The 23,495-nt window shown below is 37.9% G+C and overlaps 12 protein-coding genes across 12 annotated transcripts; 7 read left to right on the top strand and 5 right to left on the bottom strand.

Moving 5' to 3' along the window:
• Nucleotides 1–124: 124 nt before the first annotated feature.
• Nucleotides 125–562, top strand: KQ657_003657 (uncharacterized protein; the record flags this gene model as incomplete). The annotated part of the gene is made up of 1 exon (XM_043194359.1): nt 125–562. One exon carries the CDS (start codon nt 125–127, stop codon nt 560–562), a length of 438 nt encoding a protein of 145 aa, XP_043050683.1.
• A 237-nt stretch (nt 563–799) lies between these two features.
• COG4 (Golgi transport complex subunit) lies at nt 800–3,367 on the top strand (the record flags this gene model as incomplete). Its single annotated transcript, XM_043194358.1, has 1 exon — nt 800–3,367. The coding sequence occupies one exon, from the start codon at nt 800–802 to the stop codon at nt 3,365–3,367; it is 2,568 nt and encodes an 855-aa protein (XP_043050682.1).
• Nucleotides 3,368–3,874: 507 nt separating this feature from the next.
• YTH1 (cleavage polyadenylation factor RNA-binding subunit) lies at nt 3,875–4,450 on the bottom strand (the record flags this gene model as incomplete). The annotated part of the gene is made up of 1 exon (XM_043194357.1): nt 3,875–4,450. The coding sequence occupies one exon, from the start codon at nt 4,448–4,450 to the stop codon at nt 3,875–3,877; it is 576 nt and encodes a 191-aa protein (XP_043050681.1).
• Nucleotides 4,451–4,800: 350 nt separating this feature from the next.
• OSM1 (Osm1p) lies at nt 4,801–6,258 on the top strand (the record flags this gene model as incomplete). Its single annotated transcript, XM_043194356.1, has 1 exon — nt 4,801–6,258. The coding sequence occupies one exon, from the start codon at nt 4,801–4,803 to the stop codon at nt 6,256–6,258; it is 1,458 nt and encodes a 485-aa protein (XP_043050680.1).
• A 17-nt stretch (nt 6,259–6,275) lies between these two features.
• SPO7 (Nem1-Spo7 phosphatase regulatory subunit) lies at nt 6,276–7,370 on the bottom strand (the record flags this gene model as incomplete). Its single annotated transcript, XM_043194355.1, has 1 exon — nt 6,276–7,370. The coding sequence occupies one exon, from the start codon at nt 7,368–7,370 to the stop codon at nt 6,276–6,278; it is 1,095 nt and encodes a 364-aa protein (XP_043050679.1).
• A 279-nt stretch (nt 7,371–7,649) lies between these two features.
• GWT1 (glucosaminyl-phosphotidylinositol O-acyltransferase) lies at nt 7,650–9,095 on the top strand (the record flags this gene model as incomplete). Its single annotated transcript, XM_043194354.1, has 1 exon — nt 7,650–9,095. The coding sequence occupies one exon, from the start codon at nt 7,650–7,652 to the stop codon at nt 9,093–9,095; it is 1,446 nt and encodes a 481-aa protein (XP_043050678.1).
• A 1,038-nt stretch (nt 9,096–10,133) lies between these two features.
• Nucleotides 10,134–11,441, top strand: KQ657_003651 (mRNA-processing endoribonuclease; the record flags this gene model as incomplete). Its single annotated transcript, XM_043194353.1, has 1 exon — nt 10,134–11,441. The coding sequence occupies one exon, from the start codon at nt 10,134–10,136 to the stop codon at nt 11,439–11,441; it is 1,308 nt and encodes a 435-aa protein (XP_043050677.1).
• A 1,002-nt stretch (nt 11,442–12,443) lies between these two features.
• On the top strand, nt 12,444–13,103 carry YFH7 (uncharacterized protein; the record flags this gene model as incomplete). Its single annotated transcript, XM_043194352.1, has 1 exon — nt 12,444–13,103. One exon carries the CDS (start codon nt 12,444–12,446, stop codon nt 13,101–13,103), a length of 660 nt encoding a protein of 219 aa, XP_043050676.1.
• A 266-nt stretch (nt 13,104–13,369) lies between these two features.
• On the bottom strand, nt 13,370–16,888 carry RPA135 (DNA-directed RNA polymerase I core subunit; the record flags this gene model as incomplete). The annotated part of the gene is made up of 1 exon (XM_043194351.1): nt 13,370–16,888. The coding sequence occupies one exon, from the start codon at nt 16,886–16,888 to the stop codon at nt 13,370–13,372; it is 3,519 nt and encodes a 1,172-aa protein (XP_043050675.1).
• A 645-nt stretch (nt 16,889–17,533) lies between these two features.
• On the top strand, nt 17,534–18,343 carry THG1 (tRNA guanylyltransferase; the record flags this gene model as incomplete). The annotated part of the gene is made up of 1 exon (XM_043194350.1): nt 17,534–18,343. The coding sequence occupies one exon, from the start codon at nt 17,534–17,536 to the stop codon at nt 18,341–18,343; it is 810 nt and encodes a 269-aa protein (XP_043050674.1).
• Nucleotides 18,344–18,374: 31 nt separating this feature from the next.
• On the bottom strand, nt 18,375–20,024 carry YPS1_5 (pepsin-like aspartic protease; the record flags this gene model as incomplete). Its single annotated transcript, XM_043194349.1, has 1 exon — nt 18,375–20,024. The coding sequence occupies one exon, from the start codon at nt 20,022–20,024 to the stop codon at nt 18,375–18,377; it is 1,650 nt and encodes a 549-aa protein (XP_043050673.1).
• An 874-nt stretch (nt 20,025–20,898) lies between these two features.
• Nucleotides 20,899–22,324, bottom strand: YPS1_4 (pepsin-like aspartic protease; the record flags this gene model as incomplete). The annotated part of the gene is made up of 2 exons (XM_043194348.1): nt 20,899–22,214; nt 22,321–22,324. 2 exons carry the CDS (start codon nt 22,322–22,324, stop codon nt 20,899–20,901), a joined length of 1,320 nt encoding a protein of 439 aa, XP_043050672.1.
• Nucleotides 22,325–23,495: the final 1,171 nt, after the last annotated feature.

The following is a 23,495-nucleotide window of genomic DNA, read 5'->3' as shown; positions in this document are numbered from 1 at the left end:
TTTTGTTATATACAATACGGTAAATTTTGTGTAACACAGTGAAAAATGTGTCCCAAGAATCCCATCGAAGATTTCTAAATGCTACTACTACACTCAACCTTCTTCGTATTATCAAAACAAAACCATGTCTACATTCGACGCTGAGAACGCCGACAATTTGGAGGATATCGAGAAGCAATTTGCTGTCAAGTCTGTGAAACAGTTGGAAGCTTACTGGAACTTATTGTCCAGTATTCCTGGATCTAAATTGAAATTGACTAAACATGATGATGATATTTACAACACTTTCATTGAGGATTTCCCTGAATATAGCACTGCTGAATCCGTCAAATCTATTAAGGAAGAAGATTTGAAATCTGTTGAAGGAAAGAAAAGATGGAGAGCTTATTGTGAAAAGTTCAACACCATCGAAGACTTTAACTTCGGTACTATGTTAAGATTGAAGTCTGATGAAGAATATACTCAACACAATACCATATTTGCTGTTCGTATTCAATTTTATGCTTTTGAGATTGCAAGAAACAGACACGGTTTGAACGACTGGGTCTCTGAACAGAAATAGATAAGTATATAAGCAAGGCAATTTAATGAGTGACTTATCCATGTAGATAATAAGGGTATATGAGGGTATACACGACTGCAGACGGATATACACTGACATATACCTGATAGAAAGGTATTATAGATTGGTGTAAGTTTATACTCGATGCACTATATGCAGTCCGTATTAAATGGTGAACAACTTAATGTCACATACAAACTACGTAGCGTAACTCTTACTACTTTATATTCCTCAATAATGACGACTGCCAATGGTCATGTTTCTCTGGAAGAGTATTTAACGTACTCAGCCATTGAACTCCGAGAACGTGTTCAAGCTATCTCCCAAAAGGCACTGCAAATCACTTCTTCCCAGGAAGCTCACAACATCATAGACGAAATAGATGAGTTGAATGATAACTTGGGTAGAGACTTGGATAAATTTGTTATATTTGGACTGAAGAAACATCAGCTGGATATTATGAGTGTTGAGCTTAACCGTACCCGACTTTCTACGGCCATCAATAGTTGTAATGAGTTGACCAATGTATTTTCCAATGCCAATGATTTGGGGTACCTGTTAACTTTCAAGATCAAGGCTATTGATAAGGAGATGGCCAATGTCAATAAGACGCTTAAATATGTTCGAGATACTCAGATCTTAAAAAATAATATCAATCAGGCCAATTATGCCATTGAGCATGACGATTGTGAATTGGCAGCTAATTGTATTAGTGAGATATTGTCTAACGTTGATAAAGATCTTATAGACGGTAAGTTTGCATCTGCTGTTATTCCAAGTACTGAAATCCCCGAATTACCTCGAACAACTATTGATAATTGGATTGATATGCTCAGTAGTAAATTCAAAACCAATTTTGAAGATGCCGTGAAAATTAGAGATGTTAAAAACATCACCAAATACTTTCAATTGTTCCCACTTATTGGGAAAGAGAAGATTGGATTGGATTGCTACTCAAGGTTCATTTGTCAAATCATATCTGATTCTTCCAGTGGATTGGTTGGAACTTTAACTAAAAATACCCAAAATCATATTGGACTGCTGATGTTTGGTCAAATCACACAACAACTTTTTGAAAATGTCCTGGTAATGTTGTTACAACATGATCCTTTGATTCGAAAATATTATAGCAAAACTTACCCTAATGCCATGCAATATGTGGTTTCTAAAATTCAATTGGAGGTAGACTCTCAAATTGGCTTGATAAGTGATACCTTTTATGATATCAGAAGAGTTGATAAGGTCTTACAAGACATCAGGTTATATGATTTTCCCATTTTGAACAAGCATAATAGGCTGAATGATGTTTCCTATTCTTTAAATGATCTTAGTATCAACGATTCTGATGAGTTGGTAAGTATAGTGCAATCCAGTGATTTGATGTCTGAATTGGGGAACATCCTATACTATTGGAATGATTTTGGTAAATTTATTGCTTCCAAATATTTTAGACATCACGAAGAAGAACATGAATTTAATTTACCGGATATAATCTCCCAATCTAAATTCAATAGCAAAATTCATGATAAATTACTTCCTGCTTATGAGAAACTATGGGAATTCTACATCAAACGATCCATTGAAAAGGCAATTACTATTGAAGATTTACCAGATATTAACCTGATGCTCGTACCTAACCCTAATTTCACTTCATTAGAACAGCCTCCTGTTTCATCTGTGATTGAGGATGTGACATTAGTGCTTAACACCAGTGTGGTTAGCGTGACTAAGACTTGTATCCCTTCTACTGTTAAGAAGTTCATGGTTGATTCTTTTACGATTGTTCAAAAACATTTGATTGAAGGATTTTTTGTGAAGACTTTAGCTGAATTCCAACCTAGATACAACCAACAACTTGTTCATAATCCGGTCACCACTTCCACTGCAGCAGCAGCTGCGGCTGCTTCCAAACCAGCTCTTAATAGTCCTTTTGGATCAAGAAGTGGAACCCCTATGCCTGATCAAGGAGCTGCAGCATCTGGAATGGGGTTTTTCAAAGGTGCTATTGGGAATGTAGTTGGATCAAGCGTTAGTTCTGTTGCCTCTACTACTCAACAATTGGTAAGTGCCAATAGGTTAGATCTCTTTATTGTTTATTTGAACAGTGTTGCTGTGGGACAAGAGTATTTCACTAAGATTATCAAGAAGGTATTGAACCCCAGATACTTGAAGGAACAGTTCCCTTATGGAAATGACTCAACAAAAATGCATTCGATCATTGAGGACGACTTCTTAACTCCGTTCACCCATAGTACCAACAGGATCATCAGTGACAATATCGTTAATATGTTTGAGAAGTCATTCAAGAATAGATTGGCAACGATGGTCAATGAATTCATTCCAGAAGCCAATGAACATTATATTATTCATCTGCCATCGACATTGAACGAAACAGCCAACTTGCTTAAGTTCCAGAGCACCTGGTTAAACTTAATTGGGCCCTACAGACAAACATGCCATAAGACATTGATCCTAAGCAAACTTATGAGACTAATAGTTGTTAATTTATCCAACTTTTTGGAAAAGAGAATCTTGTCGATGCTTAAGAAGTTTAGAATCAATGAATTGGGAGCCTTAAAGTTGGACAAAGACCTTTCGTTCTTGATCAACGCTGCGTGCGGAGATAACTATGAACTAAAAGAGAAGTTTGTGCGCATCACTCAGCTTGTATACTTGTTAGGACTTGATGATGATGAATACTCCAATAATGAAACCGATTTAGGAGGTGATGAAGAGTTGTCTGATGGGTTAAACTGGGTGCTTAGTCCACAAGAACGGAAGCAGTATAGGAAACTTCGGATATAATTAAAATGTTATTATTAATGTACAATATATTACAGCTATATATATATATATATATATATATATATATATCATTATTTCCAGCAAGTCAGGATATGAGACGTATTGTGTGGTCAAACAACAGACTCTTCATACTTTTCAAAGACTTCAACGGTACGACTTCTTCTCAAGAACTGCTTCCAATATAACATTCCGTGGACACAAATCATCATTTGTAGACGCATCACTTCGATTTGGCTCACTTGAACTGGACACCACTGTATCTGATCGAGAGCAAACGTCGGCATATTTTGTACCTTCATTAGAACCACTAACACTGTCAGTATCACTGTCATTAGCATCACCACGGTTATTACTAACATGTCCATCGCTTTGTTCAGCTATACGCATGTTCAATAATACCTCCATATATACCTTGTCTTGCCCACCTTCAAGTATAACTGCACCCAATACCTGATTATATGGGATGACACAATATCCTTGAAACGGTCCTAAATATACATATATGTTTCACTTGTCCAGATTCGTTTCTTCGTCTGGTTTTATTCGTAATCTGTCGATGATACCCTCGAATTTAGGATGAGAATGCTCACAGTCAGAACCCTTAGGACAAAACCCAGTTACCCACAACGGACACATCATTTTCCTTATGTGACGGTTGGAACATTTAGGTCCATCGGGACAAAACCCCCGCTCATAACTGGGACACGGAGGAATCTTCAGTTGAGGATCTACATGAAGATATAAACATTCAGGTGTTTGAGTACAATATCCATTCTTGGAGAAAAACAGACACTCAGGCATCTTTCTTAAATTATATTCATGTAAAAACTCACAGTTGTCATTCTTCTTACAAAGTCCTCGGAGCCAATGCTTACACACAATCTTATTGGAATACATGGCTGGGACGTGTTTATTGGGACAATTGTTTCCATTGGGACAGGCTCCAGGGTTCAGCGGAGTGAAAAACTGACACACTGGTCTATCGGGATCAAGTCCGAAATTGTGTTCATTTCTTAAAAAGGCTTCAAACTTGAACCGTTGCCCGGATGTGTTTGGGTGAATAACAGAATTCAACTGTAGCATTGTAGTAAGGAGTTGTGGTAGAGATTAGTAAAAGGTGTATTGTATATTTTAGAATTACAGTTACGTAGAAACTAAAGGTACACAAAACAGAGCTACCACGTGATCCAATAAATCCGAGGGCGGATTCTTTAAATGCAGGATTTATACACTGGAATATCAGGTGGTGTTAGTTATCTTGGAGTAAGCTAAACGAATATTACATAAATAATAGTGAAGATGGTTTTTCTTGGTCAATTGACTTAAAACAGTCTTGTATTTGATCCAAAATTCGGTTACTAAAAGCAATTAAAGCGGTGGTTACATTGGTCCTCTTGTCAGTCATAGGACACCACTTGATGAATAGAATATTAATGGGCATGAAAGGTATGGAAACAGATACGGTGATAGTAGGTACAGGCCTTGCTGGGCTAACTACTGCGCTTAAAGTGTTGGAGAGGGGTGTTCCTGTTATTTTAGTGGAGAAGACGGATAGACTTGGAGGAAACTCTATGAAAGCATCCAGTGGAATTAACGGTACGCCTACTAAATATCAAACAGCTAAAGAAGATGAAGATTCTGTTGAATCTTTTGAAAGCGATACTGTTGTTTCCGGGAAGGGGCTATCGAAACTAGACTTGGTTGAAGTCTTAGTGCATCAATCCAAGAATGCAATTGAATGGTTAACAGAACACAATAAAATAGATTTATCTGTGGTAACCAAATTAGGAGGTCATAGCCATGCTAGGACCCACAGAGGTAGTGGGAAGTTACCTCCCGGGTTTGCTATTATGTCCCTGTTGATTAAGAGGATTGAAGAATATGAAAGGGATCAGAAGGTGACTGTTCTTAAGGAGTCATTGCTAAATAAGATCTTGAAAAGTAATAGTGGCAATGTTATTGGAATTGAATATGTTGATTCAGATAAGAAGACACGTCACATAACGTCCAAGAATGTTGTTTTAGCCACCGGGGGTTACTCTGCTGATTTTGGCTCGTTATTAAAGCAATTTAGACCTGACTTGGTCTCGTTCCCTTCTACCAATGGGCAACAAACTACAGGAGATGGTCAAAAAGTTGCTGCTAGAGACGTGGAAGCCAATTTGATTCATATGGATCAAGTTCAAGTTCATCCCACTGGGTTTTTGAAGCTTACTTCTATAAACGAAAAATGGAAGTTTCTATGTGGAGAATTGATAAGAGGTATTGGAGGGTTTCTCATATCTCCGGTAACAGGAGAAAGGTTTACTAACGAACTTGGAAGAAGAGATCAAGTGACGCAAGCAATTTTGGATAATTGTGGAGTTACCACAAGTTTGAGTAATGACATTGGCATAGAATTGGGAAGAGCTGTTTCGCTAATTGTGGTTAATAAAAATGATTATGAAAAGGCAAAGAACCATATTGACTTTTATACTTCGCAAAAGCTTTTACAACGAGGTTCTTTAACAGACATGGTTCAATTTTTACGTCGTATCAACGATAAAATCGACGGGAAAGTTGTTTTGAATACTTTGATTGACTACAACAATGCAATTGCTTCAAAGAAAGATGACACTTATGGAAGGAAAGATTTTGGTTCTACATTTGATGAAGAAAATGAAGAGTATTATTTTGGGTTAATTACACCGGTGGTGCATTTTTCAATGGGTGGGATTGAAATCAACAAATATGGACAAGTCTTGAACAAAGATCATCAAATTGTTCCTAATTTGTATGCTGTTGGAGAAGTAAGTGGAGGGTTACATGGAGGCAACAGGTTGGGAGGATCATCGTTATTAGAATGCGTTGTATTTGGCACAGTTGTCAGTGGCAAAATCACAGGAGATTAACATATATACCATCATTATTACTGTGGTTCTGTCAGCCTTGTTCCGGCCCTTTTCCTTTTCTTTGTTAATGACTTCCCTTTCTGCTCTTCAATGAAGGCTAACATTTGTTTCCGACGACGGACGCCCTCCTGAATCCAGAATTCATTTCTATATAGGTCCCAACCTTCTCTAACGTGAGTCTTAAACACTCTAGCATTCAAGACCAATTTCACATCGGTTATCCCTAATCTTGGTTGACATTTCAGTAGACAAGACACCAAAAACACTTCTAACTTTGAATTGGGGTTATTCCTTTTCAGTGGGTAAACTTTATGAACACTTTTCAAACACATTGTACTTATAAATAGACCCATTTCTCTCAAGATATCCACAAACTGGTCGGACCAAGGGGTTTTGATTTTAACCAATCTGACATTTAATTGTCTTAATCCTTTATTTGAAGATGAAAGGAACTTCCGAGGTAGAACAATGGTTTTTTGATATTCTCCAGACAAGTGATATAACATGATAGTAACTAATAATGCCAATAAGATCAATTGTAGAATTACTCTAAAGGGGCCTTTGATCGTCGTCGCCTCTGATTGGTTAAAATAGAGCACATGGGAAATAGATGTAATTAAACAACATAGAATAGCTAAAAAGGTCAAGTATTTCCTTCTTAGGGCTCTTTGTTGAATCACTTGCTGTCGAAGGTTCTCTTCCAATATAAGTAAGTTTCTAAAGATTTTACCCGTAGCAGGAGTTGAAGTATATCCACTAGCAAAGATTGATGAACCCCCTTCAGATTTGGTAGACTTTCTTCGAGGTTTCCTTTTACCCGGCTTGGGGGATCCTTCTAAAGACAGGGACCCTGACCCAGCAGACTTCCGTCTAGGACGTGATCTTCGTTTAGTTCCAGCAATGTCAGGACTATTACCCTCCAGTTTAATCTCTGTAGATTTAGAACGGGAACGGGAACGAGTGCTGCTGATTTGGTTTGTTCTAGACCTGCGCCTTCTGGACAGTCTTGGGATGTCCAATGAATTCAGTGACCCCCCATCCCCATCGCTATCTGAATAGATGACAAAGGCATCAACAGAGCTATCTCTCAGAGGAGGAGAGGATATGGTCATTGTGGGATGAGTAGTGAATGATGGTGGAGGCATAGGTGTATCATTTATAGGTGTATCCTCCAAATCTGACCTATTGCATTCTGATGGGATAGGTGTATCATCCATATCTGACCTGTAACATTTGCCATCTGTCTTGTCAGTCATGATACCCATGCGCTTAATGAATCGTGGGGTAGTAGTAACGACATTTTGGTGTACAAAAATTCTCACTATAAAAGCGTATACGTTTCCACAGCATACAATAACATATACATACACAATTACTTAACATTGTTATACATGAGTCTAAAGGAAAGGAAGGAACAATTTGTGTCGGGACTCTATGGAGGTTCCATAGGAGAGATCTACAGCATAACAACGGTCCCAGTGGTATCTTATTTGGCTTATAGACTATTCGCTGTTACTGAACAGGACTCATTTCTTATAGACTTTGCTTTGAATTGTCTTAGTTGTATAACTGCAGTTACTGTGTATAGTAATGTCCCCATTCAGCTACAAACATTGATTTTGGCTCCAGCATTGGGATATTATATCTGGAACAGAAAGTCAGTCAAGCTGTCTCTGCTGGTTCCCCTGCTGCTGCAGACTGGTGCAACTCTTCCGAAAAAGCAGTTCCTAACTGCTTATAGATCACAGATGTTAATCCTAACCAATATCTCGATTTTGGCAGTGGACTTCCAAATTTTCCCTAGACGTCTTGCTAAAGTAGAAACTTGGGGTACTTCAATGATGGACTTGGGGGTGGGATCATTTGTTTTCTCCATGGGCTTAGTAAGTTCTAGAACAATATTAAAGAACCAATTGACTACAACAGGGTACACTTTCAACTTGTCCAGGTATGGTCAACTTATTCTCAAGAGTACCAAGAAAGCTTTGCCCTTATTGGTCTTGGGTATTGTTAGACTTTTAAGTGTTAAAGGTTTAGAATATCAAGAACATGTAACTGAATATGGTATTCATTGGAACTTCTTTATAACTTTAGGATTCTTACCGATCTTCCTTGCAATTTTAGACCCATTTTTCCATGCATTTCCTCGGGCTTTCATTGCTTTGGCTATACTGTTAGTGTACGAATTCTTATTGGTTAAACTGAATCTTTTGGAAATCATTTTAACAGATGAATTCCGCTTACAAAACTTTTTTACAATGAATAAAGAAGGCATATGTTCCTTCTTTGGGTTTTTAAGTATCTTTATTTTTGGTCAACTGTTTGGAAGTTTTGTCTTACCTTCGAAACCAACACCAAATAGTCTTTTAGGACAATGTGGAATCTTGAGAAAATCATTTAAATCACTTTCAGTATCAACTTTTGATGGTCTTTTAAGCCTGACACTCATTTATCATTTGATGTTTTGGTTCATTTCAAACTCTACTGAGTTCCATCAAGTTTCAAGAAGAATTGCAAATATTGCGTATGTCATGTGGGTGGTTTCTTACAACTCAACAATGTTATTTGTATACAACTTTATTGACAAGTTCTTTGATGATCAAAAATCTTCATCATCATCATCAGACCCCAATGCTTCACCAATTCTAGATGCAACAAATAAAAACGGATTAGCTTTGTTTCTACTAGCTAATCTCGGAACTGGATTTGTTAACATGTCCATTAACACAATAGATGCTCCTGGGTATTTGGCATTCGGTATTCTTGTTGTATATTCGTTGGTATTGGCTTTGGTAGCAATTGGATTGGACAGGAAGGGTATCTACTTGAAGGTTTGAGAATTAAAGTGCGCTACATATTATGAAGGAAGAGGACCTGACTATATCTTTGGTCATGAGTATGTCCATATTCTGCGAATGACGGCTAATCATTTTGAAGCAATGAAGTGCAAAGATCATTGCGTCAAGACCGGAGTATGTAAGAAAACCAATTGAGACATATTATCATAAGCTGGTTTCTGCTGCTGTCGGCTAATTGCCTTTTCAGTGCCTTTTCAGTGTCTGTTCAATGTCTGTTCAATATCTGCTCAATGTCTATTTACTACCTATTCAGTGTCTGCTAACTGTCTGCTTGATTTATGTTCAGAGTGTGTCACCTTTCCGCTCGGTATTTGTTCAGTATTTGTTTGGTATTTGCTCAGAGTTTGTTCAGTGTCTGCTTGCATTTCAGCTTGTATGTCAGATCGTCAGATCGCTGTCTGTTCAGCATCTGTCTACTTTTTGCTCGGCATTTTTTCGGCATCTGCTGAGCAGTTGTTAAGTATTTGTTTTGCATTTGTTCGGTGTTACTTGCCTGAGTTGGTTTTCATAATGCAAGAGTATATTACGCGAAGGGTGTAATTTTATAGACAAGATAGGACATATTTTAGCTCTTTAACCTCAATAACGGCTGTCCGAATATGTCCATTAATATTTCAATGCATATGTTTTAATAACAGTAAGTTTGACATATAGTGAATGACCTAACTCAATACTTTTGGTAACAGTTGTAGAATTTCCTGTAATTGAAATTTTGCAACAATTTTTCACTTGGGCACAAGACCTTCTTTTTTATAACATTGAATATAAGTGTTAAAGTGGAATGAAATTTCTGTTTAGAGGTTGTCCACTTTCTGCTCAAAGTCTGTTAGCTCTTTGATGTCTGCTGTCTGGTCAGTGTCTGTTGGGTGACACCTAGTATAACCGATACTTACCAGTCTTTATCGGCGCTCCCATATCAATTTAGTTTTATGGTAGCGCATCCAGAACTAATATAACCTTATATAGTCACACATCATATACTACTAATACAAACAAAAAGATACTACTTGTCATTAAATGTCTTTTTTACCTTCTAAATATGCGCCAGAAGGGATTAGTATGAAGGACTCTTCCCGCACAATCACCATTGACCGTCGACCGTCACAGGGACAGATTTCCAAGCCAACTCCAGTCTCCCCGATTAATACTGATACAGACATTGAGATGGTATCAATAGATGAGGATGAAGAGGAAAGAACCATCTCGCAAGTATTAACTGAAATAAGAGGAACCAAAGTTGACTCTGACGAAATGGAAATAGATGTTTTTGAAACTGCTCCACCGTTTACCACGGTGGGAATCACTAGTAGTAATTTATCATACTTGATAGTTGATACCAACTTCATGTTGGCACATCTAAGCGTGATAAATAAGCTTATGGAGCTTGCGGCCGATTACCAATTACGGATAATTATCCCCGTTGCCGTGATGAGGGAATTGGACGGGTTAAAGAGTTCTTCAAGAGTGCTGGAATCAACAGGAGGCAAATCAATTGGTTCATTGGCAAGGTGGGCTAATAATTGGATCTATTCTGTTTTGGCAAAGAATAACTTATATGTGAGAGGTCAGAAACAAAGACAAAAACTTAATTCGATACATCTTAATAACGATGATTCCATATTGGATTGTTGTCTATACTTTCACGAGAATAATCCTACCAGTATCATTGTGCTTTTATCTAATGATAAGAACTTGTGTGCCAAGGCATTAAGCAATTCAGTACTAACCATTAGTTACCAAAACGAACTAACTCCAGAACTTATAGCATCAACAATACTCCAAGAGAGCATACAAAGATTCGGAGAGAACACGGATATAAGCTCTGGTGCTAGCACCAATCTCAGAGTACCGTTGAGTGCTATGAATTCAGTGATTCACAGTAACAAGAATAATGCAACATTGAGTATCGATATACCCGAAACAATTGCAAATGAAGTGCTCATCTTACTCAAATCAGTAATAAAGCATTGTTTGGAGAAAGAATATGGCAATGAATTGGATCTTGTTCGGGGTTTAGATATGGACTCTATCGAGACTATACATGATTGTACTATGACCATGATAAGGTTCTGGATACCCGTATTCTCCGGGTACTTTAAAAGATCCAACGTCTTACCCTTTGAAAGACAAGATAATAGTAAGCATAATAGCTATAATAACAAGGTTCCTACTCATACAAATACTCCTAATTCCAAGCATGAGGCCATTGAATTCATTGAGTTTTGGAACGACATCTTAACTATCTTATATTCTCAAATCATGACAGAGAAACAGAATGAAGATCTTCTTTTGCTTCACAATCGTTGGCAAAACCTTATAAGTTAATCATCTATCTCTGCTTTAGTGGGACTGCTGGGAAACAATTTGTTACCATCGTCTTCAGCTGATAATTGCGGCACCTGGGACGACAGAAGACTATAAAGTTGTGACGATAATTGAGCTTGAGAGGAAGACTTTTTTTTCTTTCTAGTTGAAACTATGCCAAGTCTTTGTCTTTTCTTCGGAGAAGTTGACTTTGATTGAGGTTGTGAACTCGGGTTGCTGCTAGTAGTCTCGTCTTTAAAGCATTCATCGGCATCTTCATCGGCATTTGCATTGATATCACCAAAGGTCCATTCATCCGAAACAGCATCATGAACCAAATTCCGTTTGATTTCCTCTTTACCACCACTATGTAGTTTCTTGTTCTTTTCACGATACAGCGTCCTTTTTTTGGTCAACCATTCCATTGGTTCAAATGGAGTTACCGACTCTCCTGATGATGGATTGTTCTTCTTATATTTCTGAAGGAACTGAGCCCCATTGGCTTGCTTAAAGTTTTCTGTAAGGAACTTTATGTAATGATCCTTTCTTGTTAAGAGATTTTGAAGTTCGGAGATCTGGAACTTAAGATACCCCATTTGACCAAATTGTTGGAAATTCATACCAGTAAAAAACTCTGATGTCTTTAACTCCGATAATTTACGAAGCTTGAACTCCCATCGGACTTCATCACAATTCACCGAAACTCGTATACTGCTGTCATCTTCAACATTGCTTGGTGTAAATGCCAAAGACGCATGAACACCATTGATGACCGTATTGAGCACTGCTAGCAATTGATTTCGCTTGGACGTCGATCGTAAATCAGTATATCCAAACAGACGACCTCGTCTAATTATATCTGCCAGATCAAGTTGTTCTGTCCACACAAATTTGAAGTTCGTTAATTGGAAAACACAACCACTGGAAACGCGAGTGAAGCAATATACGAAACTATTTACGGCCAGAGTCAAACCACCAGGCCCCTCTTCTCGTATAAACGTTTCCTTCCACTGTATGGCCATTATGGTGAATATAGACGATATTAACTCGTTGGTAGCGAGAATTGAGAGTTTGACTGTTGGAAAGTGTCCAAACCGAGTTATTATATCTATAGCTGGAGTCCCTGGAGCTGGCAAAAGCACCTTCGTTCAACGGTTGGCTAATGAACTTACAACCAAACGGAACATAAAGACCGAAATCTTACCTCAAGATGGCTTCCACTATTATAGAAAGGAGTTGTTAACGTTTGAAGATCCTCAATTGGCCATAGACCGTAGGGGTGCTCCTTTTACCTTTAACGCAAGAAAATATGTCAGTCTTGTGAAACAAGCCATCACCAAACCTTATAAGGACCTCTACGGACCTTCATTTGATCACGAGTTGAAGAACCCCAAAGAAAATGATATCTCCATATCTTCAGATGTTGTGGTAGTACTCTTAGAAGGAAATTACGTTAATCTTAAAGACGAACCATGGAATGAGCTTCACCAGTTGGTTGATGAAAGTTGGCTTATTAATACTGATTTGGGAGTAGTGAGAGACAGACTTATTAAAAGACATTTGGAAGCAGGAATAGCTGCCAATGAAGAAGAAGCTATTTCTAGAGTTGACTTGAACGATTTAAAGAATGCAGAATATATTATGAACTACTCCTTTAGTTACGACTTGGTGATAAACTCTTAGAAAGGCGTTCCCCTTTGTAATGCCTTTGCTTTTCAGTACCGTTCTTATTTGCATGTATTTTTACGAGCTTTAAAATCAAATAAGATATATTTACGATTATAATTTACGAGTACCAATATACGAGTGTAGTTGTGTTAATCAAACCGTACTACATTGTATTGCTACAGAAACAGTTCATTCTAATTTTAATGTTATTTTAATGTTATTATTATATATGCAATGTGAAACCCCAATCACCGATTATTATACAAGCGTTCCACCCACCTCTATTGGGGTACAACATTATAACGCATTCTAATACCCATGGCTGCCAATTCAGAATCCAAGTACTTCAAGACAAATGGTATAGCAACAGACGTAGTGTTATCACCACCAACAAATTTCTTTCCTTGCCCATCTTCCCAAATATCAGATTCGCTAACGTATTGAGCCTTTTGAGTGTAGCTTTCAAGCTTCGTAGCACATCTTCTACATCTAACTGATGCACTGGTACCTATTCTTGGGACAGAGGTTTGGGTATTCAAAAGCGATCCACATGATCTGCAAATAGGAGTTTGAGTGTAATCTGAACAATTCAATAATCTGTCCTGTAATAAGAAAGCAGTACCATGACCAATTAAAGCATCTCTTTCCATCTCACCAACACGAATACCACCCGATCTCTTTCTACCTTTGACAGGTTGCATGGTTAAGGAGTTAACAGGACCGGTTGATCTGACTTGGAACTTATCGTTAACCATATGTCTTAATCTTTGATAGTAGACGACCCCAATGTAAATATCAGCTCTCAACTCTTCTCCAGTTGCTCCAGAGTACATTGGTTCATTACCATGATAGTTGTAGCCAGACTTCAACAATTGTTCTCCAAAGTAATCTGCTGGAGTGTCATCTTCACTGAATTTCCATGGAGTAGAGTCTTGGGCTATACCATGTAATGCACCAGCCTTACCAGCTAATGATTCAACAAACATACCAATAGTCATACGAGATGGGAAAGCATGAGGATTGATAATGACATCGGGTTGAATACCTGTTTCTGAGAAAGGCATATCGATTTGAGGCCATTTTCTAGAACAAACACCCTTTTGACCATGTCTAGATGAAAACTTATCACCAATAAGAGGTTGTCTCGTAATTCTATATTTGATGGTTAATTGCTGACACTCTTGATCTCCATTATCATCGCCCAATAACTTAACTTCTTCAATATATGCTGGCTCTGAAGAATGGTAAGTCTTAACCTTGGTCTTACCTAAAGTATCATCGTAATATGCGAGAATTGGGTCACCCTCTTCAACCTTAACACCGATAGTTGGTAACCCATCACTGTCCAATTTCTCCTTCCACACTTCAGGCCATTCATCTGGTCCAAACCCAATGTGTTGAGCAATGGGATCACCTCTTCTTCTGGATTGGGATAAGTCAACCTTTTCAACCTTGTAAACGGTACCATAACCAAACCCTCTTTCATCTGCAGACTTATTAATAATCATCGCATCATCCATATCATACCCAGTGTATGAAATAACAGCAACAACAGCATTGGTACCGTTAGGGAAATTGTCCATACCATACTCATCATACAAATTGGCCTTGACAATTGGTGTTTGACCAGATTGCAATCTGTACAACTTGTTGTCTGATCTATGAGCCAATGCAACACCTGGAGTACCCATAGTTTGCTTACCCATTTGACATTGGTACATATTTCTTGGGGATTGGTTGAAATCAGAGAAAGGGGTCAAGTTGGCCAAAATAGACAAGATATTCGTTGGTGAAAATTCAACATGGGTATGAATATTGTTTTCAATTTCCCGTGGAACAACTGCCACATTCATATAAACTTGTTCAAATGGACCCAAAATGTCTTCTTTACCTAAAGGTAGGTACTTAACTGGTCTCATCATTCTAGCAGCACCACCAAATAAAAATAAACCTGGGTATTGACCCTTGGAGGAAGGAGGAACATAACCAATTTCCAAATCTAATGGTAAGCCATGAGTACCTTCAACTTTCCAAAATCTTAATGTATCAGCAACAATTTTAGCTTGCTCATGAGTGGTCCACCCAACAATTTTACCATCTAATTGAACACAAGATAAACTTGGACCAGCAGCAAAGGAATTGGCAGGCGAAATACCCAATTGAGCCAAAGCAGCAGGAACTTTAGAAACATCGGAAGCCACAGTGGAAATCTTACATTTATGAGCCAAATGGTTCAACAACCCACATGGAGAGCCATCAGGAGTATGAACAGGACAGAGGAAACCCCAGGATTCAGGTAACAACTTTCTAACAGTAGTAGTCTTCAATTCAGCAAAGAAAGAACCTCTATGAACCATTCTGAAATGGGAAATAAATCTGTGGAAATTAATCTTTTCAGCAACAACAGTATAACCAGAAACTTGTTGTAAGTCCAAACCAGATTGTGATACCAAGTTACCAGTAGATAAAAAGTATTGTAATTTTTGACCAATGTTTTCATTGATTCTGAGAAATACTCTGGACATATACTTTCTGTCATTGAAATTAACTGCCACTCCGCGATTTATATCAGATTGGATTTGTAATTTGATATTCTGTAAATATTCATCAATCTTTTCCTTAATGATCATACCGTATAAGAACCCACCTAATAACACTTCTTGATGTTGAGTAGCATCTGGATTATCAGGAGAACAATCCCCGGCAACCAAAGAGTACAATTTCCTAATCATGAATAAAAGCATTCTAAACTTATCTGAGCTTTTATCCAAATGTACCAAGACAATTCTCCTTAAGACCTCTTTCCCAACATCGATATCTGAAACGTCAGGTGTTGCTCCAAAAACAATTCTAAACTTATCACCCAAATAAGCCAATGTTTCCTGTTTGGAATACAAGTTATACTGTTTGTAGCTTCTCAATAACAATTCCAAACGATCGGTTAAGAAGGAATTGGTGGTGTCAGCACCAACAATACCGTCAAAAATTTCTCTATCATTAGTTTCAATTAATGCCTTTAAAATCATCACTACGGGCACCAAATATTCATTCTTCTTCCAAGAGAACCTAAAAGTAACATTACCGTCACTTAAATAATGCAAAACATTTGTTTGGGATGTTTGATCTGGACGAACACATCTTATTTGAATACCATATTTTGTATAACTGGTACCTCTATTGGAAAAGGAGGGTCTGATGATAGCCATTGGATGGTTTCTCCTTTGGACAATCAACAACCGAATCAACTTTTCAATACCATTAACAATAAAATAACCACCCAATTCATCACTTTCTTCTCTGTGTTCTACCAATTCGTATGGTGACATATTCTCTAAATGACATCTGTTGGACTTAAGCATGATGGGGATTTGACCAGCTTCTCTCACTTCTGACACTTCCTCCCCATCGTTGACACTCCAGGAAACTTTCAACATCAATCTGGATCTATAAGAGTTCATTCTTTCTCTACATTCCGAGGGCAAAGTCTTTCTGTTAAGACTCAACTTGTCATTTTGAGGAACAGCAGGTTTAGCGATTTGAACAGATTCAACACGAATACTCAATTTGTTCCCCAATCTATCAGAGTCGTTAGAGTCAAAAATCGTCTTGGATCCAATGTCTTTCACGGCCAAGTTCAATAACCCTCCGTCGATCCCCTCAGTTAAGGCATTGAATGATCCAACGTGTGGAGCAACAGCATCTCTCAAAAGTGGATACAACTCCTTTTTGTTTTTGGGAGGATTCTTAAATCTCTCCTCCCGTTCGAGTGTCCCGAACTTTGCAAGCTGAGTGACACCCATCGATATTGTTGACTTTGTTGATGATGTTAAGGAGAAGAGTTACATTTTGACTGTAAAATTTTTAGATTGTTATGAGGTTTGTGGTTGGGATGGGATGAGGTCTATATGCAGGTTGCTTGCTTAGGTATATATACAAATACATGGGCACCCAGTGTAAGTGATACCGTATTCAAGAGTTGTATTGAGGTGTATGTAAGAGTAGCCAAGTAGACTTATGATTTGATTGGTATATATTGTATATTGCTCATTGTATATTATGTTTGACATAAGCTTAGTGTCAGGCAATTTGTTAGTGCGATCTTAATGTACTGGAGTGAGCCTGTACTATAAATTACCTAGTACCAAATAAGCGTAGATATTTGATTTTGTAAACTGCTAGTGTTTCACCCAGTGAATCATTGGCACATCAAGAATTGGCTCCAGTGAAATGGCGTTTGTCTTGTCTTGTCTCGTAATAGTAATAATCCTTATATCATATAACTCGATTCGACTGTATATCTATATACTGAATCATATTTTGTTATATTTTCCAGTATACTGTATGTTATATGTGTTGACTACGTTTTAGGTATACCACTCTTAACAATCTCAGTTCTTATCTCATCCCATCTCATCTCGTTCGCACCACCACTCTTCATCACGGTAATGGCTAACTCCAAATACGAATACGTCAAAGCATTTGAGAGAGAGAACCATCTCTTACCTGATTGCTACATTCTTGTACGCGTGGACGGCAAAGGGTTCCACAAGTTCAGTCAAGAATATGGCTTTGAGAAACCCAATGATCTTGGGGCATTGATGGTCATGAACCAAACTGCTACCAGATTAGTGGAAGCATTCCCAGACATTTTAATGGCATATGGTGATCTGGATGAGTACTCCTTCTTGTTGAGGAAAGAATGTGCATTGTACGAAAGACGAGAGATGAAACTCATCACCTTGTTTGGCTCTATGATGTCCACCCATTATATTATGGAATGGAACAAGCAGTTCCCTGAAAAACCCATACGACAAAGTAAACTACCAATATTTGACGCTAGAGCAGTCGTGTATCCACTGTTGAAGCATGTTAGAGACTACTTCAGTTGGAGACAAGTTGACTGCCACATCAATAACTTGTACAACACGGTCTTTTGGGCTTTGGTCAGTAAGGGGAACATGACTCCGAAAGATGCCGAAAATAGGCTTATTGGCACTTTGGCTAGTGATAAAAATGAAATCTTATACTCCCAATTCCAAATCAACTACAATAATGAACCAGAGATTTTTAAAAAGGGTACGGTCCTTATAAGAGAATATCAAGATCATACATCAACTGATCATCATCAACAGCAGCAGTTATCTAAAACTCAATTAGAAAAGGAGAAAAAGAAGAGAAATAAGGCAAAAATTGTAATGTACCATATAGACCTTATTAAAGATGAATTCTGGGATTCAAGACCATTTCTTTGTTAGAGTAACGTCAATTTATTAAGCTCTGTATATACTATAATAGAACAGAGTTTAAAAAGAAGGAAATCAACATCGTTAATAAGCCATTTGAACCATGGATAGTACTACCTTCATTTACACGTGGAGAATTTGTCGAAGTAGATGTCAGTCCTCGCAGAGTGGTTCGACTAGATGCTGTTGCTGTATCTCCATCCAAAGTTAAAGTAGAACGAGCAAAAGAAGCCCTTGTGCTTGAAAATTTCAATGAAGTAACAGATTGCTCTGATTCAATTTTAAAGGATGAAGCAATCAGAGTGCTACTATAACCAGCAGCTTTCACTGCTCCGGGAATTGTACTTTCAATCTCAACAATATCTTCATTAGTACCATGACTCACTTTAGCCAAAGATATTTCAAGATCATCAAGATCAAAAACACAATAGGCACTTCTCATGAAGTTGCCACCAAAAGTGAAATAGTTGGATGAACTCTTAGAAAGTAAGGTCAAGATACAGGTGTTTCTTGTGTAAGGAGCAACAAAGTTTGCAATAGGTATTTCAAGAGTAAACCCATTGAAATCAAAGTTAATTGTACCAGCATCTTCAGTTGGACAATTCAATAAATAAGCACCAGCTTTATAAGAATAATCAGCACCTAAAGTTTCAGCAATATTTCGCAAAACACTACTCGAAACGTAACTATAAGTACTCCCTGTATCCAAAAGAACACCATATGAATTATCCATGACTGAAACATTGTTATTGCCAACCGAAATTGACAACCCACTAAGTGCCATAGTTAATCTTATTTGGGGTCGGTTAGAGTATGTATTAACCATTGGGAAAGTTTGCAACTCTCCTTCGTACTTGGAACGATCAACGCCTCCAAATAAAACAGAACCCTTGCCTCCAGGAGTGTTTAAATACACAGAATAGGCATTCTTCTTTATTAGACCTTCAGATTTCATTTTAGCAGGTAAGTTCAAATATTCATAAGAAGTTGATTCCAACCCCATTAACCCAATTCCGAGGACTCCAACATTGGAACTTGAATATTCGCCGATTGCAAACGATAAGTCTTCAATAGAAACTCCACCAAAACTAACTTTATCTGTTCCCCATACACCCTTAGCTTCACTTCCATCTGCATAAGCAATATAAAACGGAGAAACCGAACTGTTTTCTTTAAACGAATCGGATGTGCCAGTATCAAATGATCCATACAGTGTGCAAGTGTCACGTGTGATGTAAGAAATAGTCGATGACGCTCTCTTATCAAGGTTAGGACTGTCTGTTGTGGTAGGTGAAGGACGTAAATTGGCCAATCCATAAAGCGGACCATACCCATCTAGACGTTCTTTACTGTAGTGCTTAATAATTTGACCAGGATTAAATGCTATATCTCTCTTGGTCTGGGAATAACATTCTAAACATATACAAACCACATCAGATGCAATGACCCACATATCTGAAGATCCAGTGTCAATTAATAAAGTAGTATTTTGATTATCCGAGCCAATTTCAAGCTCAACCATGTAAAAAGAACCTTGATGTTCAATGGGCATTTCTTCAGGAGTTCTTCTAAGTAAGTAGTTTACTGCTTCTCCTGCTGGAGGCTTACCCACTTTGAAGTTCATTTGAATGGGGTCTGCTAAAGTTGCAGTGGCGGCTAACATTATGGCCAAAGCCACATTAAGTATTCTCATAGTTACTCGTATACCCTAATACAAATGCTAATGTATAGTTAAGCTAAGTTTTCTGCGTATGAATTAGACAAAATGGCTATCTGAACTTAAATATTTATGTAGATAATTTGCAATGAGATACGCCCACGTTGTAGAGTATAATTTACCATCACTTGCCTACCAACAAGGCCCTCTATTTATAATGAATAATGTAACTTGCTCTGCGTCTGTATCACTTGCCAAGGAAGAGGCACTGCCCATAGGGCCAAGACTACAAAGTTTTTGTGGGGTCGTTCATTAGTTGCTTTGCCCCGAAATTAATGAGGTTAAATGAAGGTCTTCACCTTAATAATGAAGAATCTCGTTAACAGATGATGTCATTTAGAATGATTACAGTTAGCGGAGTTTTACTACCATGAAGATTTACGGTAAATGTTTATCATATAGGTTTACCGTATATCTACCGTAAAGTTTACCTATAAAGTTAGTGCGGGTAAAACAACTAGCTTGCATAACAAAAGTATTCATGACAAATGATATGCTTCGTGGCTTTGCCGTTTTCTCTTCTTGCTTTCTTCATCTTCGTCATCATCCAAATTACTTCTTCTTTTGTCATCTGATATTCACTGGTATTGTTCTCCTTAGTGTCATTCCATATCTTTTGTAATTCGACTGACTACAATACACATTTTCTTTTCTTCGTATCTTTTTCTTTGTTCCCCAGGTATGATATCATGGGCACGATGTTGAAATAGAAAATAAAATCATAGTTGATGTTGCCACGCTCATGGTTCATGATCATAGACTGCAACTCTTCGTAAAAGTTTATACGATTAGATTGCGTTTAACTTCCCCACCTAAAAGTCATTTACATAATATCGTATATATTTACGGCCTACACAAAAATGTTCAATAGCACACCAAACAATAACCCTAGTATCCCTTGTAACCCTGCTCCATTCCCTGCATCAGCTGTAGACAGTGACAGTACCTTTGCACTTACTGATGTACTTGTTGATAGCATACTGTTGCTGGTGCTACTACTACTCCTAGTGGATTCTCCACTTATCTCACTACTGGCAATGGAACCGCTTGCTGTAGCATACTTCAAGGTTTGAACAATGGTACCCGTACCAAATGAACTAGCAATTGAAGTGCTCAGATAGCCTACAGCTTTTGCTGCACCTGGAATGTACCTTGAAATTTCAACAATATCTGGGTTCCCTCCATAATTAGCCTTTGCCAATGAGATTTCGAGGTCTTCGAGGTCGAAAACAACATATGTGTATCTTAAAAAGTTGTTTCCCAATGTAAAGTAATTGCTGCCCATCTTTGGAAAGATAGTCAACATACAAATGTCTTCAGCGAAGCTAGTAGTTAAATCACCCAAAGGTATATCAATAGTTATACCATTGAAATCAAAATTAATAGTTCCAGCATCCTTCCCAGGACAATTAACAAGATAAGCATTTAAGGAAGAATCATATTTACCCATTAAGCTCTTTCCAATACTATGGAATACACTCTCGGAAACATAAGTATACGTGGCACCTGTATCCAATAGAACTCCATAACTACCATCTGTTACTTTGACTTTTTTTCTTCCAACTGCAAGAGTGATGTCTTTAAGGGCAATAGTTGATCTGACTTGCTTACCTGTGAAGTATGTATTGACCATAGGGAGCGTTACCAAATCACCTTTATATTTGGAACGGTCAACTCCACCAAAGAGCACAGAGCCTTGTGTTCCCTTTGAACTATTCAAAAAGATGGAGTATGCATTCTTTTGAATGATACCATCGGCCAACATCTTGGCTGGTAAGTTTAGGTACTCATACCCCTTAGCAGCAGTTGATTGCAAACCTGGCAACCCAATACCACATACCCCAATTTCAGAAGTGGAATGTTGGCCGATAGCAAATGACATATCGCCGATATTAATATCTCCAATACTGACGGTATCTCTTCCCCAAACCCCCCATGCTTCAGACCCATCAGCATAGTTGATCAGAAACTTTGGAGCAGAGCTATTGGCTTGGAATGAATCTGAAGAACCAGTGTTGAAGGATCCATACAGTGTGCATGTTGCAGTAGTAGTCCATGAACTGACTGTGGAATCAAAAAGAAATCTCTTATTTATGGGATTGGTTTTCTTTATCTGAGTATGGATTTTATTTTGGTCATTTATTAGACCATGAACTGATCCACGTTCTTCATTGTTGTACATGTGGATTATATTTCCCGGATAGAAAGTTCTATCTCTTTTGCTGTTGGCGTAGCAATCTAAGCAGATACATACAACGTCCGATGCCATAACCCATATATCTGAAGAGCCCGTATCTATAACGAGCCTAGTAACTTGATTGTCTGAACCCAATATTAATTCTGCCATGTAATACATATTGCTATTGCTGATTGGAATGGCTGTATTGCCTCTCTTCTCTAAAAACGAATTTATGGAGAACAGTGGGGGATTCCCAACATCGAAGTGGAGATGTACTGGTTTTGCAACTGCTAGGGGCACCACAAGGGCTACTATTACTATTAGTGATTGGAACGATGCTTTCATTGAACCAGCAGGAATATCTATCTCTATCTCAATGACTTTTCAAAATGGAACTAAGAAGTAATAAATTAACAGCTACTTTAAAAAGTAAGAATATATGGTATTTATGAGGCTAAATATACTGTTTCAATTTTGCAGTGCAGCGCGTGTCAACGAAAACGTATTCGTGGTGGCTGCAAAGCATACGAACCCTATTTTATACCACAACTGGAAACCGTATTTTACTACAAATTTTTCTACCAAGGCGGTTTATAAAAGTATTCTTACCTTGATTACTTGAAACATTGCTTCTAAGCATTATGAGTGAGTTTGTACAGACTTTCGGTGGATCGAGTTGCTTGACTAAGTTTACAGTTTGTGAAGAGCCCATTTTCAGGAACGCACCGGTGCCTCTCGGGATCCAGACTTTCCTTTCTTTGTTATTTTTGTGAGTCTTTCTTTGTTCCAGGTACCGAAATGGCGAAGAATCTTTAATCAGGCATTCCAGTGCTTAAAACAATAGTGACACAATGCAGTACATGGCAAAGATATGCGAAGCAATTGATTCATTGATTAATATAAGCATTATGAACTTCAAGTTTTGTTTCGGCTACTCAATACCAACGGTTTCCTGGTAGTATAAATTCCTTCATAAGGAGATCTCGCGCAAAGTTGCCATTTTTATCTATACTCCACTCTAGTGGCTGAGTTGTGAAGGGAGCAATTGCCAAGCTCCGTATTAATGAAATAAATGCATTACTATAATCATAAGTGGATAAATGAATTTCTACAATAATAGGTGATCGGCTTTAGTACTGAAAAGTTGTTTACGCGAGACAACTTGACTTAATATTAATCAAAATCATATTGCTAGGGTGCGTATAATTTTCTCTCAGCTACTTGTGGTAACTTTTGTAATCCACAAATATCTTCAAGTCCAGTATGTA

The sequence above is a fragment of the Scheffersomyces spartinae genome (assembly GCF_019049425.1).
Source record: "Scheffersomyces spartinae strain ARV_011 chromosome Unknown scaffold_4, whole genome shotgun sequence".
NCBI lineage: Eukaryota > Fungi > Ascomycota > Pichiomycetes > Serinales > Debaryomycetaceae > Lizanozyma > Lizanozyma spartinae.
Note: the sequence above shows the minus strand (reverse complement) of the source record. Positions and strands in the feature narration are given on the sequence as shown.